General features: G+C 53.5%; 1 protein-coding gene across 2 annotated transcripts in view; it reads right to left on the bottom strand.

Moving 5' to 3' along the window:
* Positions 1 to 7,366: 7,366 nt before the first annotated feature.
* The window catches only part of DNMT1 (DNA methyltransferase 1), a 44,805-nt gene continuing 28,412 nt past the window's right edge, over positions 7,367 to 23,759 (bottom strand). For both annotated transcript variants that reach the window (XM_077767938.1, XM_077767939.1), the window contains exons 22-40: positions 21,682 to 21,779; positions 21,350 to 21,497; positions 20,258 to 20,373; positions 19,870 to 20,074; positions 19,656 to 19,789; positions 18,110 to 18,283; positions 16,184 to 16,405; positions 15,078 to 15,270; positions 13,928 to 14,012; positions 13,627 to 13,755; positions 13,196 to 13,478; positions 12,764 to 12,905; positions 11,382 to 11,548; positions 10,824 to 11,001; positions 10,021 to 10,216; positions 9,529 to 9,695; positions 9,242 to 9,358; positions 8,432 to 8,522; positions 7,367 to 7,724 (exon numbers count right to left, since the gene is read on the bottom strand). In XM_077767938.1, coding sequence (XP_077624064.1) covers positions 7,690 to 7,724; positions 8,432 to 8,522; positions 9,242 to 9,358; positions 9,529 to 9,695; positions 10,021 to 10,216; positions 10,824 to 11,001; positions 11,382 to 11,548; positions 12,764 to 12,905; positions 13,196 to 13,478; positions 13,627 to 13,755; positions 13,928 to 14,012; positions 15,078 to 15,270; positions 16,184 to 16,405; positions 18,110 to 18,283; positions 19,656 to 19,789; positions 19,870 to 20,074; positions 20,258 to 20,373; positions 21,350 to 21,497; positions 21,682 to 21,779 — 2,880 coding nt within the window. In that variant the 3' untranslated portion in view covers positions 7,367 to 7,689. The remainder of the gene's footprint in view (positions 7,725 to 8,431; positions 8,523 to 9,241; positions 9,359 to 9,528; positions 9,696 to 10,020; positions 10,217 to 10,823; positions 11,002 to 11,381; positions 11,549 to 12,763; positions 12,906 to 13,195; positions 13,479 to 13,626; positions 13,756 to 13,927; positions 14,013 to 15,077; positions 15,271 to 16,183; positions 16,406 to 18,109; positions 18,284 to 19,655; positions 19,790 to 19,869; positions 20,075 to 20,257; positions 20,374 to 21,349; positions 21,498 to 21,681; positions 21,780 to 23,759) is intronic.

Genomic DNA, 23,759 nt, shown 5'->3' with positions numbered 1-23,759 from the left:
CATCATGAGGAAGGCATCAGGGGAGGAACGCTTGTTTTAGGAGTTCTCCCCATAGTTAACATTTTTTGCCATGTGTATACATTATTTTGGTTTAAATAGAGGTATGCACACAAAATTATGCACTTTAGATTTTTTTTTTGTTTTCTTGAGAGCATGAGTGAGGGAGGAACAGAGAGGGAAACAGAGAATCTTAAGTAGGCTCTATGCCCAGCACAGAGCCAGACATGGGGCTCAATCCCACAACTATGAGATCGTGACCTGAGCTAAAATCAAGAATCAGATGCTCAGGGACACCTGGGGGCCTCAGTCAGTTAAGTGTCCAATTCTTGGTTTCAGCTCAGGTCATGATCTCACAGTTCATGGGTTTGAGCCCCATATCAGGTCCCACAGTGACAGCGTGGAGCCGGCTTGGAATTCTCTCTTTTTCTCTCTCCCTTTCAGCCCCTCCCCCACTCTCTCTTTCTGCCCCTCCCCCACTCTCTCTTTCTCTCAAAAATAAATAGAAACTTAAAGAAAAATCAGATACTCAACCGATTGAGCCACCCAGGCACCTCCACACTTTACACATAAATCTATAGTATGTAATATATGTGAGATGTAACATGCAAATGTGTTTTAGTGTGTTCTGCATATCCACTGCCTTCCATTCCCGCTTCTAGAACTGGCCTAAGGAAATGCCCAAAATGCATTAAATTGTCTGTAAAAAGTCTCCAGCCCAGCTTGGCTTAAGGGACTGGAAAGTTAAAACAGTGCAACCATCAGGAGAAGGAATTAGCTAAATGTTGCTCCATCTATGCTAGCACCACCCCTGGAGAGAAACTACACATTTTTGGATGCATGAAGGACCATAAAGATGGATGCTTCTGGGTGTTTCCATTTGACTTCATCTTTATTTCTTTTCCAGTATTTTTTTTTGTATGGTATACTTAAAAAAAGTTTTTTAATGTTTATATTTGAGAGAGAGAGAGCGCATGTGCACGCGCTCAAGTGGGGGAGGGGCAGAGAGAGCGGGAGACAGAATCCAGAAGCAGGCTCCAGGCTCTGAGCTGTCAGCACAGATCCGAGCTGTCAGCACAGAGCCTGACGTAGGGCTCGAACCCACGAGCCATGAGATCATTACCTGAGCCGAAGTCGAACGCTCAACCACCTCAACCACCCAGGTGCCCCTGACATACTTTAAGTTTATTTTTCTTTATTTTGAGAGAGAAACAGAGAGGAAAGAATCAATCCCAAGCAGCCTCCGCACTGTCAGCACAGAGCCCAACACAGGGCTCGATCTCGGGAACCATGAGGTCATGACCTGAGCCAAAATCAAGAGTCAGACGCTTAACCGACGGAGCCACCCAGGCGCCCCTGAAAGTGAATTTTTAAATCGCTGGGTTTGTTGTGGATTCTGTCTGCCTGCTTTGGCCTCGAGGCAGGGAGGGGCAGTGCTGGTCTCTCCCTGCTATGTACTCAGACCCAGACCCAGACCCGGAATTGGAGTAGAGTCGGGGCTCAATCAGCGGCTGCAGGACGCTGTCTAAGTTTTCTATTCATAGTCACAGATGATGCATGTGAATGTGGACAAGGCTGACAAGCTGATGGCAGGCTTCCTTGCGACACTGAAAAGGGAACCAGTGCTGACCACTCATTGTGGTTGCTGTGGGGTGCGTTGTACGCTTCTAGAGCTTGCCTTTCCTCTAAAACTCCAAACATGCTAGAGAGAGAAAAGCAGGCTGCAGACAGCTGTGTGCAGTAAAGTACCAAATATTTTTCTTTTACTAGACTTTGTAAAAAGTTTTATTGATTTATTTTGAGAGGGAGAGAGAGAGAGAATCCATGAGGAGAGGGGGAAGGAGAGAGGGAGAGACAGAGAAGAGAGACAGGATCCCAAGCAGGCTCCAGAGTGCCAGCTCGGAGCCTGACTCGGGGCCTGAACTCCTGAACCATGAGATCATGACCTGAGCTGAAATCAAGAGTCAGCTGCTCAACCAACTGAGCCACCAAGGTGCCCCTAAACTTTTTGTTGTTGTTGTTTATTTATTTAGTTCAAACTCAAGAGAGGAAGAGAGAGCAGAGGAGAGAAAGAGAGGGAAAGAGAATCCCAAGCAGGCTCTGCAGTGTCAGTGCCGAGCCCAAGGTGGGACTCGATCTCTCAAACTGTGAGATCGTGACCTTAGCCAAGATCAAGAGGCAGACGTTTGACTGAGCCACCCAGGTGCTGCTACCAAATACCAAATGTATTTTTTTAATGTTTTATTTTATTTATCTTTTTGAGAGAGAGAGAGAGAGAAGAGAGAGCTTGAGCAGGGGAGGGTCAGAGAGAGGGAGACACAGAATCCGAAACAAGCTCCAGGCTCTGAGCTGTCAGCACAGAGCCTGACGCAGAGCTCAAACCCACAATGAAATCATGACCTGAGCCCAAGTCGGCCACCCAACAGACTGAGCCACCCAGGCGCCCCAAATACCAAATATTTTTAAAGACAGAGAATCCTAGGTTTATGGAGTCACAGATGTGGGAACAGGGGAAAACNCCTGAGGGTTTTGGCTGTGCCCTGAATGTTTACTTCATTAAACAACCTGCCGTTGCGGGAAACAGTATGGCAGTTCCTAAAAAAAAAAAACAAACCTCAGCACAGAATTACTCTACGATGCAGCGATTGCACATCTTGGGGGAAGGAACTGAAAGCAGGGATATGACTGATATTTGTGCCCATGCTCGACGCGGCAGAGTTCACGTGGGCAAAAAGGTGGAAGTGGCCTCAGTGTCTTTGGACAGTTGGACGGATATACAAAATGTGGTCCATCTATACACAGAATGTGATTCAGTCTCAGAAAGGAAGGAAATTCTTGGGGTGCCTGGGGGGGCTCAGTCGGTTAAGTGTCCGACTCTTGATTTCGGCTCAGGTCATGATCTCATGGGTTGTGAGTTTGAGCCCCGCATTGGGCTCTGTGCTGTCGGTGCAGAGCCTGCCAGGGATTCTCTCTCTGGCCCTCCTCTGCCGTGTAGTCTCTCTCTCTCCCTCAAAACAAATTTAAAAAAAAGGAAAAAAAGGAAGGAAATTCTGACACTTGCTACAACATGGACGAAACTCAAGGACATGATGCTCAATGAAGGAAGCCAGTGATAAAGTTCAAACTGCATGATTCCACTCGAGGTCCCTAGAGAAGTCAAATCCACAGAGACAGAGAGTAGATGGTGGGAGCCAGGGGCCGGAGAGGCAGTGTTTCAAGGGAACAGAAGTTCAGTCTGGGAAGATGAGAAAGTTCTAGAGATGGATGGCCAGGACGGCTGCACAACGTGAATGGGCTTAGTTGCCACGATTACGAAATGAAAAATACACGAACGTACACACACGCAATCTGAAGCAAATCAAAACCACAGCGAGAGGCCACTTCACACCCAGTAGGATGGCTATTGCTTCATAAACGAAAAGCAAGTGTCAGCAAGGATGTGGAGAAACTAGAATGTGCGGCGCGGGAGGGACTGTCACACGGCGCAGCCACTGTGGAAAAGAGTTTGACAGTTTCTCAAAAAGCTAACTAGGAGCTCCCTTCCGACCCAGCACTTCCACTCCTAGGTACGTGCTCCAAGTGACAAGTGACAGAGGGAAGGGATTCAGATGCTCAAACACCAACGTTCTAGCATCACTTGCAAGAGCCAGAAGTGGAAACGATCCAAGCATCCAATGACAAACCGATGAACAAATTGTGTCAGACAATGGGGTGTTCTTCAACCTAAGAACCGTGAAGCTCTTTGGGGCACCTGGATGGCTCAGTCGGTTAAGGGTCCGACTCTGGGTCAGGTCATGATCTGGCAGTTGATGAGTTCGAGCCCCACATCGGGTTCGATGCTGACAGCTCAGACCCTGGAGCCTGCTTCCGATTCTGTGCCTCCCTCTCTCGCTTGTGCTCTCTCTGTCTCTCTCTCAAAAACATATAAACATTAAAAAAAGTAAAATATGGGTGGTTCAGTTGGTTGGGTGTCCAACTTTAGCCTAGGTCATGGTCATTGTTCCTGAGTTTGAGCCCTATGTCGGGCTCTGTGCTGGCAGCTCAGAGCCTGGAGCCTGTTTAGGATTCTGTGTCTTCATCTTTCTCTGCTCCTCACCCACTCATGCTGTCTGTCTCTCTCTCAAAAATAAAACAAAAACTTTTTTAAAGTAAAAATTAAAAAATTAAAAAAAAAAACAAAACGGGGCTGATACCTGCTACAACATGAATGAACATCAAAACATACGAAGTGAAAGAAGCCAGGTACGAAACGACAACTATCACGTGATTCCACTTACCGGAAGTGTCCAGAGTAGGCAAACTCAGACGTAAAGTAGAGGCTGCCAGGGGCTGGGTGGGGAGGGAGGATGGACTTAGTGGGATTTTCTTATTTTTAATTTTTTATTCTTTTTTTTTTTTTTTTTAAATGTTTTATTTATTTCTAGGAGAGAGAGAGAGAGACAGCGTGAACAGGGGAGGGTCAGAGAGAGAGGGAGTCACAGACTGAAACAGGCCCCAGGCTCTGAGCTGGCAGTCAGCACAGAGCCCGACGCGGGGCTCGAACCCACGAACCGCGAGATCATGACCTAAGCGAAAGTCGGACGCTTAACCGACTAAGCCACTCAGGCGCCCCTTTAATTTTTTATTCTTGAGGTGGGGAAGGGGCAGAGAGAGAGAAAGAAAGATAGAGACCAAAAGAGAGAATCTTAAGGAGGCTCCACACTCAGCATGGCGCCCAATGCAGGGCTCCATCCCACGACCATGGGATCATGACCTGAGCCGAAATCGAGAGTCGAGACGCTCAACCGACTGAGCCGCCCAGGTGCCCCAACGAGGAATTAAGTGTTTAATGACTGTTTGCTATAAAAATGTTCTGGAAAGTGCAGTGATCGTTGTTCAACAATGTGAACACATTCGAATGGCCCTAGATTCTAACACTTAAAATGGTTTAAATGCTTGAAGAGGACAAGGAGAAGAGGAAAATGACCCCCAAGCCCAGCCATGATTCTTGACCAAGTCAGTCAGATGAGGGCTTAACAAATGATCATCGAAATCCATTCTCTCAGGGCGCCTGGGTGGCTCAGTCGGTTAAGGGTCCGACTTCAGCTCAGGTCATGATCTCACGGTTTGTGGGTTTGAGCCCCGCATCGGGCTCTGTGCTGACAGCTCAGAGCCTGGAGCCTGTTTCAGATTCTGTGTCTCCCTCTCTCTCTGACCCTCCCCGGCTCACGCTGTCTCTCTCTCGCTCCCTCTCTCAGAAATAAAAAATCATTATAAAAAAAAATAAATCCATTCTCTCACCTGCGTCTATTAGCTGCCATTCTACTGCAGACGAGAGCTTTCTCCTCATCGGCGGGCACCACCTGCTCGTTAAATACAGTTCCTGCCGGAAGGGAGGCCTGAGTTCCCCCCTGAATGATCTCGAAGTGCAGCATTGTGTTTAATAAGCCACCTCAAATGGTAACAAGGCATTGAGCCATCAGGGGACTTCATTGATCAAATGTACGTCAATCTACTACAATCACTATTCTTGTCCCTTCCCCAATTCCACTAGGGTTTTCTTCCCAGGAAAAGACCAGATTGAACTCTGACGGGCGCCAGGGCGGCTGAAGCTGCTGGAAGCCATGTCCCCTCCCTCCGCCCCACACCAGCACAGCAGCGCCCCCTGGGCCCGTAGCCTGGCGCAGGCTCGTGCTCTTGGGGTGCACAGAGACAGGTGTACCTGGGCCACCCCTTGAGGGATGGCCCTGCGCCAGCTGAGACCCCGTGGCTGAGCCACAGCGGAAAACAGTTTCTACCACAGGTGCTGAAGTGAATCCTCGACTTGTCCTTGGTAGCATGTTGCATGCCTGAAACAAGATTTCAACTGGAAAAGCGTCACAAAAATAAGGGAATTCGGGTTGGCTAGGTTAAAAAACAACACACAAGAAAAACACCTAGTACACAAAGTCAATGATCAATAAAGCCAATCTTTCTGTGGAAGCAAAGAGCCTGCTGCTTAAGAAAGTAACCTCCTCCCTGCCTCCCACCAGAGAACAAAAAAGAAATCCCATTTACGTTAGGAACGAAAGGATTAAACGCCTAGGAGTCAAGAAATATACAGTACCTAGGAGCGTCTCGGCGGCTCAGTTGGTTGAGCGTCCCGACTCTTGATTTCAGCTCAGGTCATCACCTCAGGGTTGTGGGATCGAGTTCTGCACTGGGCAGCTATGCCGAGTGTGGAGCCTGCTTCAGATTCTGTGGCTCCCTCTCTCTCTGACCCTCCCTCAATTGCCCTAACATAAACATTAAAAAAATTAAAAAAAAACCCAAAACCATCTAGAGAAGTAGGTCAGCCACACGTTCTGAAGTAGAAACGTAAGTTAACCCCATGACCCAGGAGCCCCTCACTATTTCCCCGGAGGAGGTGACAGAAGAGCAGGTGCAACGTCTTTATCACAGGAGGGAAACTTCCAGGCGCTTCCTATGAAGGTTAAGTTTAGGGCTTTAGGTTGGACCTGTGTTTAGTCCTTCAGTCTTAACGACTGAGCCATCTCACAGGGAACAGTTACCGCTGAGGGGTCACCGAGCGACCAGTTACACGTAGAGCTGGTAGGACAGGTGTTCACTTAACACCCTAACGCTGGTCCTCTGTGCCGTGTGTGCTGGTGACGGACACTTCTTTGTCTGCTTCTGCTTTGTGGGCATTTTACACCAGGTTTTTCCCAAAGACAAACCACAGAGAAGGTCTGATGGTTTTAGAATCCAGGAGGAGTGAATTAGGCTTAAATTTAGGACAGAAAAAGCCAACCTAACAGACTCTTACATGAAGGGTCTGTCTGGGGTGTGGTGGGGGGGGCAGGCCAGGGCTCCGAGGGACTCCTCTCCTCTTACCCCACCAGCCAGGCCATGGAGCTTCTAACCTCATGGTCCCAAGATGGCTGCTGCACCACCAGGCATCACAGTCCATCTAGAGCAAAGAAGGGCTACAATGGGGAAGGCCAGCTAAGGCTGTTCCTTTATTTTTTTTTAATTTTCTTTTTTTGATGTTTATTTATTACTGAGACAGAGAGAAACTGAGCATGAATAGTGGAGGGGCAGAGAGAGAGGGAGACACAGAATCTGAAACAGGCTCCAGGCTCCGAGCTGTCAGCACAGAGCCCAGCACAGAAGGCTGTTCCTCTAAAAGGCTTTCCTGGAAGCCACACTAAGCAAGCTGCACTTGGGCCTCATTGGCCAGAACTGAAGCAGGGTAACCCCCAGCCCCAAACACAGGCACAGCACATGCGGAAGGATCGAACTTCAGATAAATACTTCTGTGGGGTCCCCTGCAGCTCTGAGCTCATTCTCATGTGGACTCAGCTAAGCGTCAGCCAGAAGCCCCTCATAAATCACAAGCCACCAGCCGGAGTGATTTATAGGAGAGATTTATTTGAAGAAATATTACAACATATAAAAACTACATAAAGTCTTAATTCCCACTCATACAGTGGTAGATTTGATATAACGCATGATAAAAAACTTTTAAAATCCAGAATGCACACAGTACTGCACAGTTTGACCACTAAGTCATTAGTTGATAAGCAAACCTCACAGAACAGCTTCATGTCAGCCAAGGCCACAAACACCGTGTACAACACATTTGAACTGACAGATTTTGACATGTTAAAAATACAACATCAGTGCATGTTGGGGATCCCTGGTGCCAGAAAGAAGGGTGACGGGAAGGCAAAACTAGTCCTTGGTAGTTTCTTCCTCCTTGATTTTCACTGAAGAGAAATAAAAGGGAAAGTCACCACAGAGCACACATGCAGCACCGCACTAAGCAATAGGCAAGTGTCACAAACAGAACCAGGGGCCCCTGGGGGGGCTTGGTCGGTTAAGCAGCCAACTCTTTTTTTTTTTTTTTATGTTTTATTTATTTCTAGGAGAGAGAGAGACAGCGTGAGGAGGGGAGGGTCAGAGAGAGAGGGAGTCACAGACTCTGAAACAGGCTCCAGGCTCCGAGCTGGCAGTCAGCACAGAGCCCGACGCGGGGCTCGAACCCATGAACCGCGAGATCATGACCTAAGCGAAAGTCGGACGCTTAACCGACTAAGCCACCCAGGCGCCCCTTAAGCAGCCAACTCTTGACTTCGGCTCAGGTCATGGTCTCACGGTTCATAGGTTCCAGCCGCGTGTCAGGCTCTGTGCTGACAGCGCAGGACTGCTTACAATTCTCTCTCCCCCTCTCCCCTCTCACTGTCTCAAGATAAATATACTTAAAAAAAAAAAAAAGATCAAGAACTAGGTGAACAGCTAGGTGTCGATCTCAATGGCCCTCAAGTAAGACCTGCAGCAGCTCTGAGCTAACAGGGAGACTGCACTGCCCACAGGTGTCCCCTACGTTCCTGGCCTGCGTCAGCATCTGAGCCCGGCCGCAGGCCCGAGGAAAGGGCCCCGAGCCCCGAACGCACACCAGGGGCACCCACTGTACCTGAGGCACTCTCTCGAGCTTTGGCCAACATACAGCGCTTGATCTCCAAGCCAATGGCTTTGGCCAGAGGCGGCGGCACGGCGTTCCCCACCTGCAGGGGGGACGGAGGGCGGGGACGTGAGCCCTGCTCATGTGGGCCTCCAGAGCCGGGCCACCATGACGGCTCTGGGACCCTCCAACTGGCCACCTCGTCGCCCAGAACCCTGTGTCCTGACCCACCCACAGAAAATGGACCTTTAATGGGCTTTAGAAAACCCCAGATCCAGCCCTGGGGTCACCATGCTCCGACTCCAGCTAAGAGGGGTTGTTTCCAGAGAACAGAGGGGGTGTGGCTAGAGCCCCCGGCGCTGCCGCTGTGCGAGCCACAAGCAGGCGCTCTGCAGACGGGAAGCGCGTTTAAGCAGACGTAACACCCAGAGTATCAGCGAGGAACTGTTGGTTCATCCCCGCCCTGGGCACCTCTCGTCTGCTCCTTCGCTGAAGTTCACTGCCCTGGAACTTTCCTGCGGGCTAAACCTGCCTCAGAGCTGTGAAGGGCAACCAACGTGCTTAACCAACCACAGGCTGACCCGGGAGCACTCCGGGCCCCGGCGCTGGGGTCTGCCCCTCCTGAAGCACGGAGGCCAATGGCCAACAAACGCCGGGTGCTCCACGTCCCCTCAGAAGTGACCCTGTGAGCCCGGCTTCCCACCGGAACACCTCCGCCCTGGGCAGAGGGGCCTCTGTCCCGTCAGGGCCGCGCTGAGGAGGGGCTCCATGGCGCCTCGCGTGGGGACAGAGGAGGAGCCGGCCTTGCGCCCCTCCGCTCACCTGCCGGTGCTTGTCCAGGATGTTGCCAAACAGCCGGTAGGTGTCCGGGAAGCCCTGGGAGCGGGCGCACTCCCGCACGCTCACCACGCGGTGCTGCTCGGGGTGGAGGACGCGGCCCTGGAGGGGGGAGGGGACGCGGGAACGTCACGTCATTCAGGGCCCAGGCCCGCCTGCCTCAGGGCAGGAGGGGGGAAGCCGCATCACGGCTGAGCCGGTCTGTCAGCAGAGGCTGGGGGGGAGGAGAGCAACCCCCCCGCCCCAGGCACCACCGTGGGCCGCAGACCTACCTGCTTGCCCATGGGCTCGGGGTTGGTGACGGTCGTGCTGAAGAAGCCGTCCCACTCGAGCCGCCCGTAGAGGCCGGCCCAGTGGTTGTGCCGGTTGCCAGTGTGCGGCAGGCACCAGGGGATGAGGGTGTTGAACTGCCTGGCCGCCGAGTCACAGGCTTTGCCCGCTGGAAGAGAGGGCTGCGATGAGGCTGTGGTTACAGAGCAGGAGGCACAGAGCAGCCCGCAGGCCCTGTCCCCAGACAAAGCTTTTATCACTTAGGTGCTCTCAGCAGCGACTTCAGCAGGGACATCCGGGCGGGTCTGTGCCCTGCCCAGGGCCTCAGGGCCGCCAGCGCCCCCAGGACCCCCTCCTAGGGGGCCTCCGGCAACAGTGCTCCTTCCCAGCCCCCCTGGACCGCTGCAGGGGGTCAGAATCCAAGGAGCTGGGGGGCTGCGAGGGAAACCCCGGGAAGCGCCCCCCACCCCCCCGCGGCACCGGCAGGGCCCCACCTTCCACACAGGAGCAGACCCCGCGGAGGGCCCCGGTGCTGCTGCAGCCGTTCTTCTTGTCGTGGTACGTGTACCGCAGCTTCCTGGCCATCGTGCCGTCGGACAGCCGCACCTCGATGTTCGGCAGGTCGCGCCAGTCGGAGCCCGGGGCCAGAGGGATGTGTCGCATGCGGGCGGCCACCAGCGCGCTCATGTCCTGAAAAGGCGCAGCAGGCCCCCCGCTGTCACATCATTCAGGGAGGTCTCAGCGCCCATGGCAGGCCTGGCGCCACCATCCAGGCACTGGAACAGCGCGGTGACCAGGAACCACCAAGGAGGGGCTAGTGTCCTACGGGGGACCCCGAGAGCAGCCCCGCCTGACGACCTGTGGGCTGCACGTGCCGTGGAGATACCCGAGCAGGGACGTGGCACAGAATGGGGGGAAATGGGTGAAAGGACAGCTTGGCGCAAGCTGGGAGGGCTTCTCGGAGGAGAGACATGCGGGCTGAGCCCTGCAAGATCAGAGGAGAACCACACGGAACAGGGACAGCAGGAGACGAGGTCCGTCAGAGGGGGCGGGGGCCGGACACCTACTCCAGGAGCGGCGGACGCTCCCCGGGACTGTGCTGCCGCCACAGGGACCCGGGCGGTGGTGGCGAGACGAGAATCAGGAAGAGGAGGAGGAGGCGGCTTGGGCTGAGGGCCGGGAGCCGAGCAGGAGCTGGAAGGGGCCTGGGCAGAAGCTGCTCCCCGCCCCGAGCCCTGCCTGGGCTCCAACCACCCGTCCCTGCTCACGAGGCACCGGTCCGCCGCCGCCGCCTTACCTTACAGATGTGGTCCCTGAGGATGGGCTGGTACTGGGAGCCCCGGAGCTGCCTCTGGAGCCAGGACTGCGGCTCCCCGTTGTACAGGATCTCCTGCGCCGCAGCTCCGTTCCGCACCTCGGGGAGGTCGGACATCGTGTCCCGCACGGTGATGGTTCGGAACGGGCCCGAGCTCAACCTGCAACAGCACAGCACGCGGCTGACGCCTCTGGGGACCCAGGCGCTACTGTCCCTCACGTTACAGGTGCCGCGTCCTGACTAGCTCCCAAGTTAAAGGGTCATCCAAGGTTGCACGGGTGGCATGTTCTGAGAGCCGGTCTACGAGGACGGCTGCAGTGTGGGCCCTGCTCTCGGCGGCAGCCAGGCCCCGGCCTGCGTGCGGCACTCACGCAGCGGTCAGAGTGGAGCAGATGTGGTGAAGCACTTGTGTGCAGGTCAAGCACCACACGCCGTCCGCTCTGGCACGTTCTCCTCCGCTCAGGACCCTCGAGGGACCCGCTGCCGCCACGCCGCCCAGGAAACAAGCACCACGACACCGAGGGGAGAGCGGGCTCCCACCTGGTTATGTTGCTGACAAACTTCTTGTCATCCACCACGACGCTCAGCTGGCAGGCCCGGGGCGCAAACACGTGCAGTGGCTCTGGGAACAGGGGAAGCTGCTCTCCGGGGGCCGCAGCCAGGATGATGGCCCGCCTCCGCGTCTGGGCCACGCCGTACTGACCGGCCTGGGGGAAGGGCCAGGCACACACGGTCAAGTGGGCACCCCCATCCAGCCCCTTGTTAACTCTGCAGATTTACTCTTTTTAATGTTGATTTTTTGGGGGGAGGAGTAGACAGAGAGGGGAACAGGGGACCTGAACCAGGCTCCAGGCTCCAAGCTGACAGCAGAGAGCCCAACGCATGGCTAGAACTCATGAACCATGAGACCATGACCTGAGCCGATGTCGGACGCTCAACTGACTGAGCCACCCAGGTGCCCTCGGCAGGATTACTCTTAACAAGTAAGAGGGACCAGATGAAACAAAAGATCCCATACGATGGTCAGTAGCCCCTGGAGAGGACGGAGTAAACGCTGCTGGCAAGTCCAGCCAGCTCTTTTCAGAACCCAAGGAAGCCCATCGTCTCACCACTCGGGAGAGAAGAGCGGGCAGAGAGGCCACGGAGCCCTGCCGCCTGCCAAGCAGGAAGTGGTCACAAGAGCTGCCGACAAGATTTGGGTGGTGAGCGCAAGACCGTGGAGGCTGGGCCCGGTGGGGGCAGCCCAGCGCTCGCTCACGCAGACACGCCCTCCTGCCTTCCGGCCAGACTTCGTGTTTGAGCGTTGTTTCAGCTTTAGTTGTGCTATTAGTTACTGAACGGGTGCACAGAGTAGCTGCTTTTCAGATCAAGCCTAGTTCCGTCTGGTCACCCAGATCTCCGTCCCTGCAGGCAGAGCGCCCAGCAGCTACCCGGAGCGCGGTCTTCCATCTTCTCTCGAGGTCTGTACCCGCGTACGCTCACCCAGGAGAGGCTGCTGCTACCCCGTGACGGTGTGGTCTGTGCACGCTTCTGCCATTCTCACCTCCCCCCCACCCCCCCGCCCGCCGCGGGGATCGAACCACTCCTAGAGCCTCGCAGCTGCCTGCCACGCCTCCCTCTCAAGAGGAAGGGGCTGGAAACACGTGGCCCTGCTCAGGCACAGAGGATGGGACCCCTGGGAAGAGGCGGTGGCCTCACCGGCACACCAGCTCTGTGCTCCCCAGACCCGGATGCCGCGAGCTTCACAGCCCACCGGCCACCTCCCCCACCCGCACTGCCACCACAGGTCACTGCACTACAGGCCTGTCCCTTTCAACTCTGCCTTCAGGTAGAGACCGTCTGCCGCAGTGCAGGGACCACCGAGGCCCTCTCCTGTCCACAGCTGTCCGCCCGCCTCTGCCCCCTTCCCCAGGAGAGCCTACCTGCAACACGCCGAAGGTGCACTGATAGCCCATTCGGACAAGGCAGCGGAGAGTGAGCTTCAGGACCATGGAGCGTTTGAAGGAAACGAAATTCCGGACGTTCTCCAAAAGGAAGTAGCGGGGCCGGTAGTAGTCACAGTAGCTGTGGGAGGTGGGAGAGACTACGAGGGTCATCCGCACGCACCAAGCAAACAGGAATAACCCCCCACCCGAGGCAATCCCCAAATCCTTGCTATTTGCTTGCTGGGAAGCTGTACTGCTGGCTCTCCAAGTGTCCCCAGCAAGAAACCAGCTACGAATTCCCTGGAGGAAAAGGCTGGGCGCCTCACCTCCCCACAAGGCCTTCGGCGGGTACACTGGCCGAACCAGCTGCTGCTTACCCCCGACACGCCCCCCGGGCAGCCCTGGGCACAGGGGCCTCTATTCATTTACCTGAGAAAGGAAACCACCAAGGAGTTCTTGAACTTGGAGTAAGTACGAGAGTTGAAGCGGTTCATGCCACTAAACCCTTGGCAAGGCGGCCCCCCGCACAGCATCTCCACGTCTCCCTTCTGAGGCAGCTTTTGGCCGCGAGAGTTGGTCGTCTCCCCGGCCATGACCAGCTTCAGCAGCACGTTGCAGTCCTCCGTGAACACCGTGGAGCCGGGATTGTTCAGCCGGAACGCCTGGGCCGCAGGGTCCCACATCTCAATGGCCCACAGTGTCTCCGAGATGCCTGGCAGATACGAGGACAGATACATGCTCAGAAACCACTTGAATCACGCTCGAGGCAGAACCGGGACCGGGGCCAGAGGAGGCCTTCCAGGCAGAAGCTGCCTGATCCGGTTTTACTAGGTCTGCAGAGAAAACCCCGTGGCATTTACCTGCTTGGTGGAATCCTTCCGACAATCCCCCACAGCCAGAAAACACGTCCAGGGTCCGCAGCTTGGGCAGCTGAATCTCGGCCTCTGGTTCACTTGGTTCGCACGTCTGAGACTTTGCCCTGCCCTTCCCTGGAGGAGACACAAGTCAAGTTCGAGCCCTAACCTGCTGTCCCTAAACCCTCATTCTGAATTAACAGCAAAGGATGAGGTAATATCAGAGGCATTTTCATACCAAATGACTCATCAGTACCCCGAATTATGTAAGGCAGACTTGCAAAGAAGCCTGTGGATAAGGACTCACCTTTACCCTTTCCTTTCCCTTTATTTCCAGGGCTACGGGCATGGTTAGGAGGATCTTCAAAGCTTTTGTTCTTGGCATTATAGGCCTGAGGAGGAAGGAACCACAACAGTCTGGCAGGGAACACACTGGCCCCTAACAAACACAATTTAAGTTAATCTGATAAAGATCCACTTAATTTCGCCCTAAATTTGGCCATAAGTGACTAGCCATCAATGAAAATACTCTGATTTTATTACACTGGAAATGGAAATAAGTTCTAGAATATAAATAGCTTATGTGGCCAGCATCGGAATTCCTGCTATTCAAGGCACCTGGACTGCTCATTCTAAACATCAGAAAAAGTGATATAGGAGGCCATTCACCGTGGCGCCTGGGAAACCCAGGCACGTACCAGCTTCACTGACGGAGTCCCAGATCCTTTCTCCATCACCAGGGCCACTGCCCAGGTGTACAGACCTCACCTGGCTGCAGATGCCTGGGNGCTATTCAAGGCACCTGGACTGCTCATTCTAAACATCAGAAAAAGTGATATAGGAGGCCATTCACCGTGGCGCCTGGGAAACCCAGGCACGTACCAGCTTCACTGATGGAAGTGAAGCTTCCTCCCTTTCTCCATCATCAGGGCCACTGCCCAGGTGTACAGACCTCACCTGGCCGCAGATGCCTGGATGAAGGGACTGGGGCAGGGCGGAGTCCGTCAAGGAAAGGGGCACCTTTCTCACACTAAACTCACACTAAAAGTATCGGTAGGGCTAGTGGAGGCCACCTAATAGTCTCCAAATAAACCGCAGACGCAGAAGGATGTGCCAGTGTTTATATTATACGTTACATAGTCCTTTTATTTTAGAGAGAGGGTGTGCACACCCACAAGCAGGGGAGAGGGGTAGAGGGAAAGCAGGCCCCATGCTCAGTGCTGAGCCCGATGCACAGCTTGATCCTGCAACCCTGGGATCATGACCTGAGCCAAAATCAAGAGTTGGACGCTCAGCTGACTGAGCCACCAAGGCGCCGTCCCTTTTTTTAAAGCCAAAAGTGTTAAGTTAGAGAAGAACTTGAATGCCATCAATTCATACTCTGGGTGAGTCAACTCTTTCATAGAGGCTGAGGCTGTGACCTGAAGCCTCTCCCTCCAAGAAGCCCAGAGTCCCACCTCAAGGAAGTAGAAGCGGTCCGGGCCGCCCGCGGAGAAGTCCTGGAGGCCGCCCGGCAGGTCCTCCCCGTACTCCACGGTACAGCGGCCCTGCACCGCCTTGAAGTCCACCACCACCTCCTCGTCACTCCAGTACAGCAGGTTGATGTCCGCGTGGTAACTTGCAGGTGTAGACTTGTGTGTATTCTCTGGCCTGAACATTAAAACTCTTCGTTAGCGATTCTCTTTTGTTGTTAATTGACGATTAGCACCGTGTTTCTGGGGGTGCTCAGAAAACCGATGGGTAAAGCCCACAACCCCCCAGTTAAGGGGACTGGTTCCTATTCCCCTCAGGCGGCACCGCCACCACAGTGGGACTCCTTGCCATGAACTCAGCAAATGGCCTGCTTGTTCTTCACACCCGCGACTACAGCCCTAACAGTGCAGCCCTGGGTCAAGAGCAGCAGCTGCCCACTGCCCGTTAAGGATCTAGAGCTTCCTCCTCTTGCCTATACCAGCCAGACTGGTTTCTTTTCTACAGGTACAAATGTTTGTTACAAAGACTTTATAAAATCTTTGATACACATTAGTTTAGAAATGAAGCAACCTTATACCCATCTCCATTAGTTTCAGGTCAGCTCCTGATCAACAGGAGTTCCTCGGGTCCCAAAAAAAAAGAGTGAAGCCAAGACCTTGGGAAAAGTATAGACCGAGAGAAAGCCCCGGAACAGGAAGAGGTTCCTGGGAAAACAGGAAGACAGTAGGGGGGAGTGGGGCATCTGGGGGGAGGGGACCGAACTGAAACGATCGTGAATAGAGCTCGAGGTTCTCTGGGGCATCTTAGGCAGAGCCCAGGACACCCCACTGCTGATTCTGTCACACTCTTGACTTATGCTTCAGGGTTTCTTTGGGGGAGAGAACGCTGCAGCTTCACAACAAAGGTCCGAAGCAAGGCTATGAATTAGAACTACAGTCCCCGTCAGCACCCACCCAATAATTAGAAACACTTGGAAAAACAGCTACCTCTACTGCTGTCTTAAAACACCACCATGTGTGCGGTTACAACCCCATTCCAGACTTCTAGAAGAGTCTGCTGCCGTCCTGGAAGAGCAGAGGCCTTCACTGACCTGTAGAATTTGTTGATTCGGATCTTGATGTCGGTCTCATTAGGCCTGCCGTTGCTCTTCTTGGTGCAGAAGATTTCTCTGATCCGGCCGATCCGGTATGGCTCGGGGGCGTCCAGGTTGCTGCCCTTGATGTAGTCGGAGTATTTCCGGTAGTGCTCTGGGTACAGGTCCTCGTCCACAGGCTCCTTCCGCGGGCGTTTCACGGGACTGGACAGCTTGATGCTGCAGAGAAGCCAACGTTATGCATAACTGAACACAAAACCACAAAAAGGAATCCCCTCAGCAGGACTGGCCAGTAACAAGTACTACCTAAATTCGAACACCTCATAAACTAGTGCAGCTACGCGCCCGGAGATTCACAGAGAAAGATGAAGCCTCACCCACAGCGTAAAGCAAGCGTTCTCCATCCGTGCGCTGCCGGCCACGGTAGCACAGACACTGTCTGAATAGGCCCAGCCCCCAGCTCCCGGGGCAGGACAGCACTTCCTGCATGTGCCTCATTCTGTCCAGCGAGTGTGAGAAGGCACGAGAAGGCACGCACAGCAGTGCTGGGCGGGAACGGTGAACCGCCCTCCAGCACGCGGCCGCCCTCTGAAGGCAATGGTTCCACCAGCTCAAGTCCCCGAGGGACCTGACAGGCCAAGTGCCCTGCTGAACCACAAGGGACACAGCCCAGGCAGGAAGGACACTTGTGCAGCTGTGGGACTGTTACCAAGGCACGACCTATGCACTCCCGGCGGGGGTGCTGAGCTCGAGGGAAAGCTGGAAAGAGCATGGGGTGGAGGGGCGCCTGGGTGGCTTAGTCGGTTAAGTGTCTGACTTTCGCTTAGGTCATGATCTCACAGTTCGTGGGTTCGAGCCCCGCGTCGGGCTCTGTGCTGACTGCCAGCTCAGAGCCTGGAGCCTGTTTCAGATTCTGTGTCTCCCTCTCTCTCTTACCCTCCCCTGCTCACACTGTCTCTCTCTCTCTCCTAGAAATAAATAAAAAACATTAAAAAAAAAAAAAAAAAAATAAAAAAAAAAAAAAAAAGAGCATGGGGTGGAGACCCGCAGTCTGGGGGAGCTGAACCTGGCCTGACTACGGAGGTAGAGCTGGTCATCAGATTTGGCTGCAGGCTTGAAGGCTGCTGCTCAGGAAAGCGGCCGCTGTGGTTTCCCACCAGGTCCCCTCAGTCCCACGGGCCCTGAAGGTAGCTCTGCGCACCTGTGTGGACGCGTGTGTGGTGCGGGCAGCACCTGGGCAGACAGCACCACGGCCGTTCTCCCCTCGGCAGCAAGGACAGCGGGGGCTCAAGGGGGTATGGGCACCAGCTGCACGGGGCTGAGAGGACCCTGCCCTCCATGCTCTAATTCATAGTAACTGAACGGAGGCTGGGAACTGGGACTTTAGGAACTGCAAGTCGGGAAACTGAGAAGTTCGGAAAACACTGGTTGGAATTCGACCACGTGCTAGTTCTTAGAAAGAAGAATGGATGGATGTGGAAATTCTGCCCATTTCTCCCTGAAGAGCCCCAATCCGCTGATATGCAAAAAGGTCTTGCTACTTCTTGGCAAATGGGATTGCAGCTCACATCATTCAATCTTTACTTTAGGCCGGGCACTGTGCTAAAGTGCTTTCCTTTTAACTTACTCCATCCTAAGAGCCTGGCAGCTGAGATACTCCTGCCACGTGAAGACAAACCGACAAGAGACGGTCTCTGCCCGCCAGACACTAGCACTCGCTCGGCCAGCACATTCTCTGACTTCTTTCAGACTCGCTACAGTCCCTCTACACTGCAGGGCAGGATATCGCTGGTGGCCACAGATACTAAGGAACAGCCCAGGCAGCCGCCAGTCCTGGGGGTACAGGGTGGGGGAAACACCGCAAAGCCAACCCTGCACCGGCCCAGCGCTCATGGCCCTGACCTGGGGCTAAGGGGCACTCACTTGAACGTGAAGGCCTCGGGGAGGAGGTACACGCCGTCACCCACTCGATACTGGATGCCGTTCTTCGTGGCCGAGCTGTAGAGAACGCGGGTGTCCAGGTCCTCCAGCTGTTCCATGACCCTGGGAATCTCTTTTTGCCTCATTTCAGCCAGCCGGGCACAGCTTACACAGAACCTGAAGGGACGAAGGACAGAAACGAGAGGCGCTAAGCTGGGTGGTAGTGGCTGCAGCGGAGGCAAGCGCCTTGAACCAGAGGCTCTGGTGACCAGTAGAGAATGTTTACAGACATTTAAAGAAACTGCCTTTTCTGTAGTTTATGTTCACACTCTGAAAACACTTATTTGGGACCAAAGACCAGAGATCAGACATGAGAAAATGACAAGCCAACTTCACTTGAGAATTTGATATAAAAACCCCAGGACAAACAGAATGTGGGATACGGAAAAGAACACACCACAAGCAAACGCAGAGAGTGGTTCGGGCCCAGCTCCATGGCAGAGGGGTCCTACTCTTCCCTCCAAAGGCTGAAAAGCTAGTTGGTTAAAGTCAACATTTCTGATTAATAAGTCCTTAAAGGAGAGCTAGAGATCAAGTGAAGGGGCAGCACCAGGCTGACCGGAGGAGAAACCCCCGAGGCATGGAAGCCAGCCCTCCCAGCCTCACCCCACCGGCCGAGCTGCTGCTCTAGGGGCGCCGGTGCCACTGTGAAAGCAAGTCAGGCACAGGGTGCTGAACATCTAAAGAGAATTTAAAATACCAAGCCTCCTGGGGCACCTGGGGGGGCTTCGACTCTTTTTTTCCTCAACATTAATTTATTTTTGAGCAAGAGCGAGAGCATGAGTGGGGGAAGAGCAGAGAGAGGGAGACACAGAATCTGAAGCAGGCTCCAGGCTCTGAGCGGTCAGAACCTGATGCGGGGCTCGAATGCAAACCAAGAGATCATGACCTGAGCTGAAGTCGGATGCTTAACCAACTGAGCCACCCAGACGCCCCTGGGGGATTTGACTCTTGGTATCGGCTCAGGTCATGGTCTCCCAATTCATAGGACCGAGCCCCACGTCAGGCTCTGCGCTGACAGCATGGAACCTGTTTGGGATTCACTCTCTCGGCCTCTACCCCACTTGCTCTCTCTCTAAACAAACGTTAAAAAAAAAAAAAAAAAAGACAAAGACAACCAAGCCTCCCTAAAAGCAGTCACTTATCAGCTAGAATGAAATGGAATCAAAGATACCACTCACAAAAGAAAACAAGAAACAGAAGGAAACACACAAGATACGTAGCACAACACGGAGGCGCACACACAGACTGAAGACAGAAAGCCACACTCTGCTCCCGGACAAGAGAGCTACTCATGAAGGCAACTCCGCGCTCACGCTGTCCACACACCTAATGCGACTGCAACCAGGTCAGGCTGGGCTCTGATCAGCAGGGAAAAGAAACCCCACCAGACAGAAGCACATGGAAGGCAAGAGTGAGGCAGACAAGCTCAGGGCCCTGGAGCACCACGGCGGGGGCCCCACGGAGGGGCCCGGGGCCTGGCACTCACTTGTACTTGTTGTCCTCCGTTGGCTGGGTTTTCGGAGGGGACTCGAATCTTGCGTAGTCCTGATCATACCACAGCTGGTAGAAGTAGGTCTTTCCATCGTCCTCCCCCATCAGAGCCTCAGGGTCCATGCCTCCCTTTGAGGACAAGGAGCCGGTGTCAGCCACGAGCCCACGCAGGGAGGGGACGGGCACGCCAAGGGGCACCGGGCACTCACCTCCATGGCCCAGTTCTCTGACGGAGCTTTATAGACGACCTTCACCTTGCTGTGAATGTACGAAAGCTGCATGTCCTCACATTCGTCTACCAGGAACAGCTCCAAGGGGTCCGACGTGGCTCCGAGGACCGTGTCAGTCCCGGCGCAGAACCAGTGGGCGTGAAACATCTGCCCGTTGCTGCTGTCCTCCCACAGCGCAGTGACTCTGGAGTCAGAAGAAAGTTACTAACCTGACTGGCAAACCTGGGCCGAGTCTACTTAGGAGAACTTGTACTTGCCGTGTGTTTAGCGCAGGGCACAAGGGCGCTGCTGCTATTCACACACAGGCATCCCCTAGGGGCTCAGGAGACAGCGTGGGCTGAAGTCATGCAAAGGAAAAGGTCCGAACCTGGCTAAATACAGCGGTTTGGAGGAGTCATCTGGAATAACAGAGACACAGTCCCCCACTTCCAGCGTTTCTGAGTCAATGCAAACCTTCTTAAAGTAACTCTTCTTCCCATCAATCTGAAAATGAGAGCTTCATTAGGGTGACGATGCGTTTAAAGGTCTATGCGAGGCTTGACCCTCCGATTCCTATTCTTTTGTATAAAAGCCTTATTCCTGACAGTTTTGTTAAGCCCTGAGCTCTACCGCCCTGGCTACTACAGAAAACCTTCCTTCACTCCCTTGGCTAGAAACCTGCATCGAAGAGCACGCATATTCCCTCCTCGTCAGCTCCGCCCTTCTGCGCCAGTAGCAGGTCAGGTTCCTGCATCTGACTTTGAACAGTGTGGGTGCCAACCCCTCCCAGTGATCCTAAGGCCACATCCTGCCCCCAGCTCCGTCAGCCACAAGGACCTGCTTCTTCCACAAGGAAAGCATGTTTCCCTGAGGGCCTCTGCCCTGACTACCCCCCAGATCTCTGTGAGGCTGGTTCCTTACCAACCTTCTGGGTCTCAACTCAGATGTGCTGCCTCCTCTAAGCCTCCAAGGCCCCTACCTCCCTCCAGCCCTCCCCTCAGTGGACACAACAGGCGCCTGCCCTCTTGTGCGAGGGGCTCAGCCACACCCAGGCAGGGCAGCCCTCACGCTACAGACCACATCTTCGGCTTCCCGACATCAAGGAAGCAGCGTCAAGAGAGTATTCACTCTCCGGTTTGGGCAAAGGAGCCGTGCCTTAGATGGACAATCGCAGAGCGACGGGGAGGCCACATGCGAGCGCCACAGAGCACGTGCTCCCAGGCCGGGGTGGGCGGGGCAGCGATGGCTCGCTTCAGAACAAGCTTCGAAGGGGAGCCTGCCCAACACCTCCCTGGACGGTGTCAACTGCCCATTTTGGAAGGATAGGAAAACGAAGTCTGTGGGCACACGAGCCTCTTGCTGGCCCTGCTCCTCACGGGCAAATGAGCAGGTCTCTCCGCTCAGGGCTCAGGCTGCTTAACACCGGGCACGACTTGTTGCTCAGAGGCGCAGCAGGAGGCTAGGTCTTCTCCAGGATTACCTTGACAGCGTCCCCAACCCAAGAGATCCGATTCTTGTTCTGTTTCTTTTTCTTGCCCTGGTGCATTTTTTTGGGGGACGGCATCTCTGGAATATTGTCGTCAACTTCTTCATCGTCATCGGCCTCCTTCATGGCCATGTTGGGACACCTATAGAGTCAGTGGTTATAGGCAAGTCCCCTTTGAGAAGTAAAACAGACTCGGGTCATTTTGGTCAGGTAACAGGGACAGGCTGGGTGACCAGGCCAGACGAGGGAGTACTGCCTTCCCCACAAGTCCCAACCGTACAAAGCTCATCTTCCTCTGCCGGGGGAGCAGCGTCGGCCAAACCTACCTCCTCTCTTGGCAAGCCTGTTTGCTCCGTCCACTGCCACCAAACTTAACCATATCTTTACAGGCTTTACACTTTCCACATTCGGGCTGTTGACAAACCTGAAAAAGTATTTAAGAAGTCAAGGAAATGGCCATTAGTAACTACTGGTAGCCAGTTTTGTTTGTTTTGGGTGAATTACCATTTTAAAAAATTGTGTTTGGTGGCTTAGTCGGTTAAGCGTCCGACTTTCGCTTAGGTCATGATCTCACGGTTTGTGGGTTCGAGCCCCGCGTCGGGCTCTGTGCTGACTGCCAGCTCAGAGCCTGGAGCCTGTTTCAGTCTGTGACTCCCTCTCTCTCTGACCCTCCCCTGCTCACGCTCTCTCTCTCTCTAGAAATAAATAAAAAAAAAAACCTTAGAAAAAAAAAATTGTGTTTGGCCACATTAGGGAAGTAGGAAAAAGAAATTCAGAACAAGATCCCATTTGTACCCTCCAGGTTAGTGCGGGTTAAGAGGTAGGACACACAGGGGCGCCTGGGTGGCTCAGTCAGTTAAGCCTCCGACTTTGGCTCAGGTCATGATCTCATGGTTCGTGGGTTCGAGCTCCGTGTCGGGCTCTGTGCTGACAGCTCAGAGCCTGGAGCCTGCTTAGGATTCTGTGTCTCCCTCTCTCTCTGCCCCTCTCCTGCTCATGCTCTGTCTCTCAAAAATAAATGAACGTTTAAAAAAAAAAAAAGACAAGTGCGAAGAACTGAGAACTCATCATGCTCACAGGGTAAGGTGGCACTACCACTTTGGAGACTTTTCTAGACCAACGTTAAGCATAAAACCCACACCTAGAAATTCTGCTTCTATGTAGTGACAGTCCCAAGAAGGGACGTCACCACAGCATTATTTAGAACAGAGGAAGAAGGTGGGATATTCACAGAATGTAATCCTGTGGAATAACCGGAGATCTACCTGTGCCAACACGTAACAGGTGCAAGCAACAGTTGTGCACACTTAGGAGGGTCTGGACAGTGCATGCACGTGTGCTAGGTGAGAAACTAAAACCAAAGAATGGGGAGAGCATGTGAATTCCTGTTAACAAAAGGAAAAACTGAGTCCAGCCCAGTGTGAACAGGTTCTGAAGGCAGCTGCGGTATTTCTGCATTTCCATTTTTGTCCAAAGCCACTCAAATACCGTATACTTCCGATACTACAGGCGCAGTTCCAACAAAGCTAGTCAAATTAATTTCTTGGCTTTCCAGTACACGTAAAAGTCGCATTTATACCATACTATAGTCTACTAAGTTATTAAATGTGTTATTAAATAGCATTAAGTCTTAAAAAAAGGTATATTCTTTAATTTACAAATTCTTTATTGATGGGGCGCCTGAGTAGCTTACTCAGTTAAGCATCTGCTTCTTGATATTGGCTCAGGGTCATGAGTTCAAGCCCTGCGTGTGGAGCCTACTAAAAAAAAAAAAATTCCTAAAAACATGCTAAACATCATCTGAGCTTTCAGCAAGCTATAATCACTGGTCACAGATTAAGTAGGTTTGAAATATTGCAATTATTACTAAGACATGATAGAGTCTCAAAGTGAGCAAAAGTTGTTGGAAAAATGGCATCAATTCACTTGCCACAGGGTTGCCACAGACCTTCAGTTTGTTTAAAGAAATGAAAAACACAACAAAAAACACAGTATCTGTGAAGTGCAGTGAGACAAGATATGCCTGTAGTAGATGCCAAAATATCTCCTCTCAAGGTGACTGGAGAAATTAATCCCAATACTGAGTCAAGTAAATTTGAAAAACTCCACATGGAGAGAGGGCTTTTAAAAGCCCTCCTGTCCGTCTTGGACAGAGTCCCCACTGTCCTGGGAAAGTCACACCATGAGATGAGACAGGCCTGGGGGGATGTCCTCCCCCTCGGAGAGGGCAGCACCTCCGTGGGGTACTCCCTCCCCCTGCACTCACAGCAACGCCTCTACACACAGTGCCATGCAGGCAGAGCAAACGCCCCCCAGGAGGCCAGGCTTCCTAGTTAGTGACGGTGGGTTAAGAGCACAGTGCCCAAGCACGCCTCTTCCCACAGCCGTCAGTCAATCGCGCGAG

The sequence above is a fragment of the Crocuta crocuta genome, unplaced genomic scaffold, assembly GCF_008692635.1.
Source record: "Crocuta crocuta isolate KB4526 unplaced genomic scaffold, BGI_CrCroc_1.0 scaffold115, whole genome shotgun sequence".
NCBI lineage: Eukaryota > Metazoa > Chordata > Mammalia > Carnivora > Hyaenidae > Crocuta > Crocuta crocuta.
The sequence above is the reverse complement of the archived record's forward strand: the minus strand, read 5'-3'. Positions and strand labels throughout refer to the sequence as shown.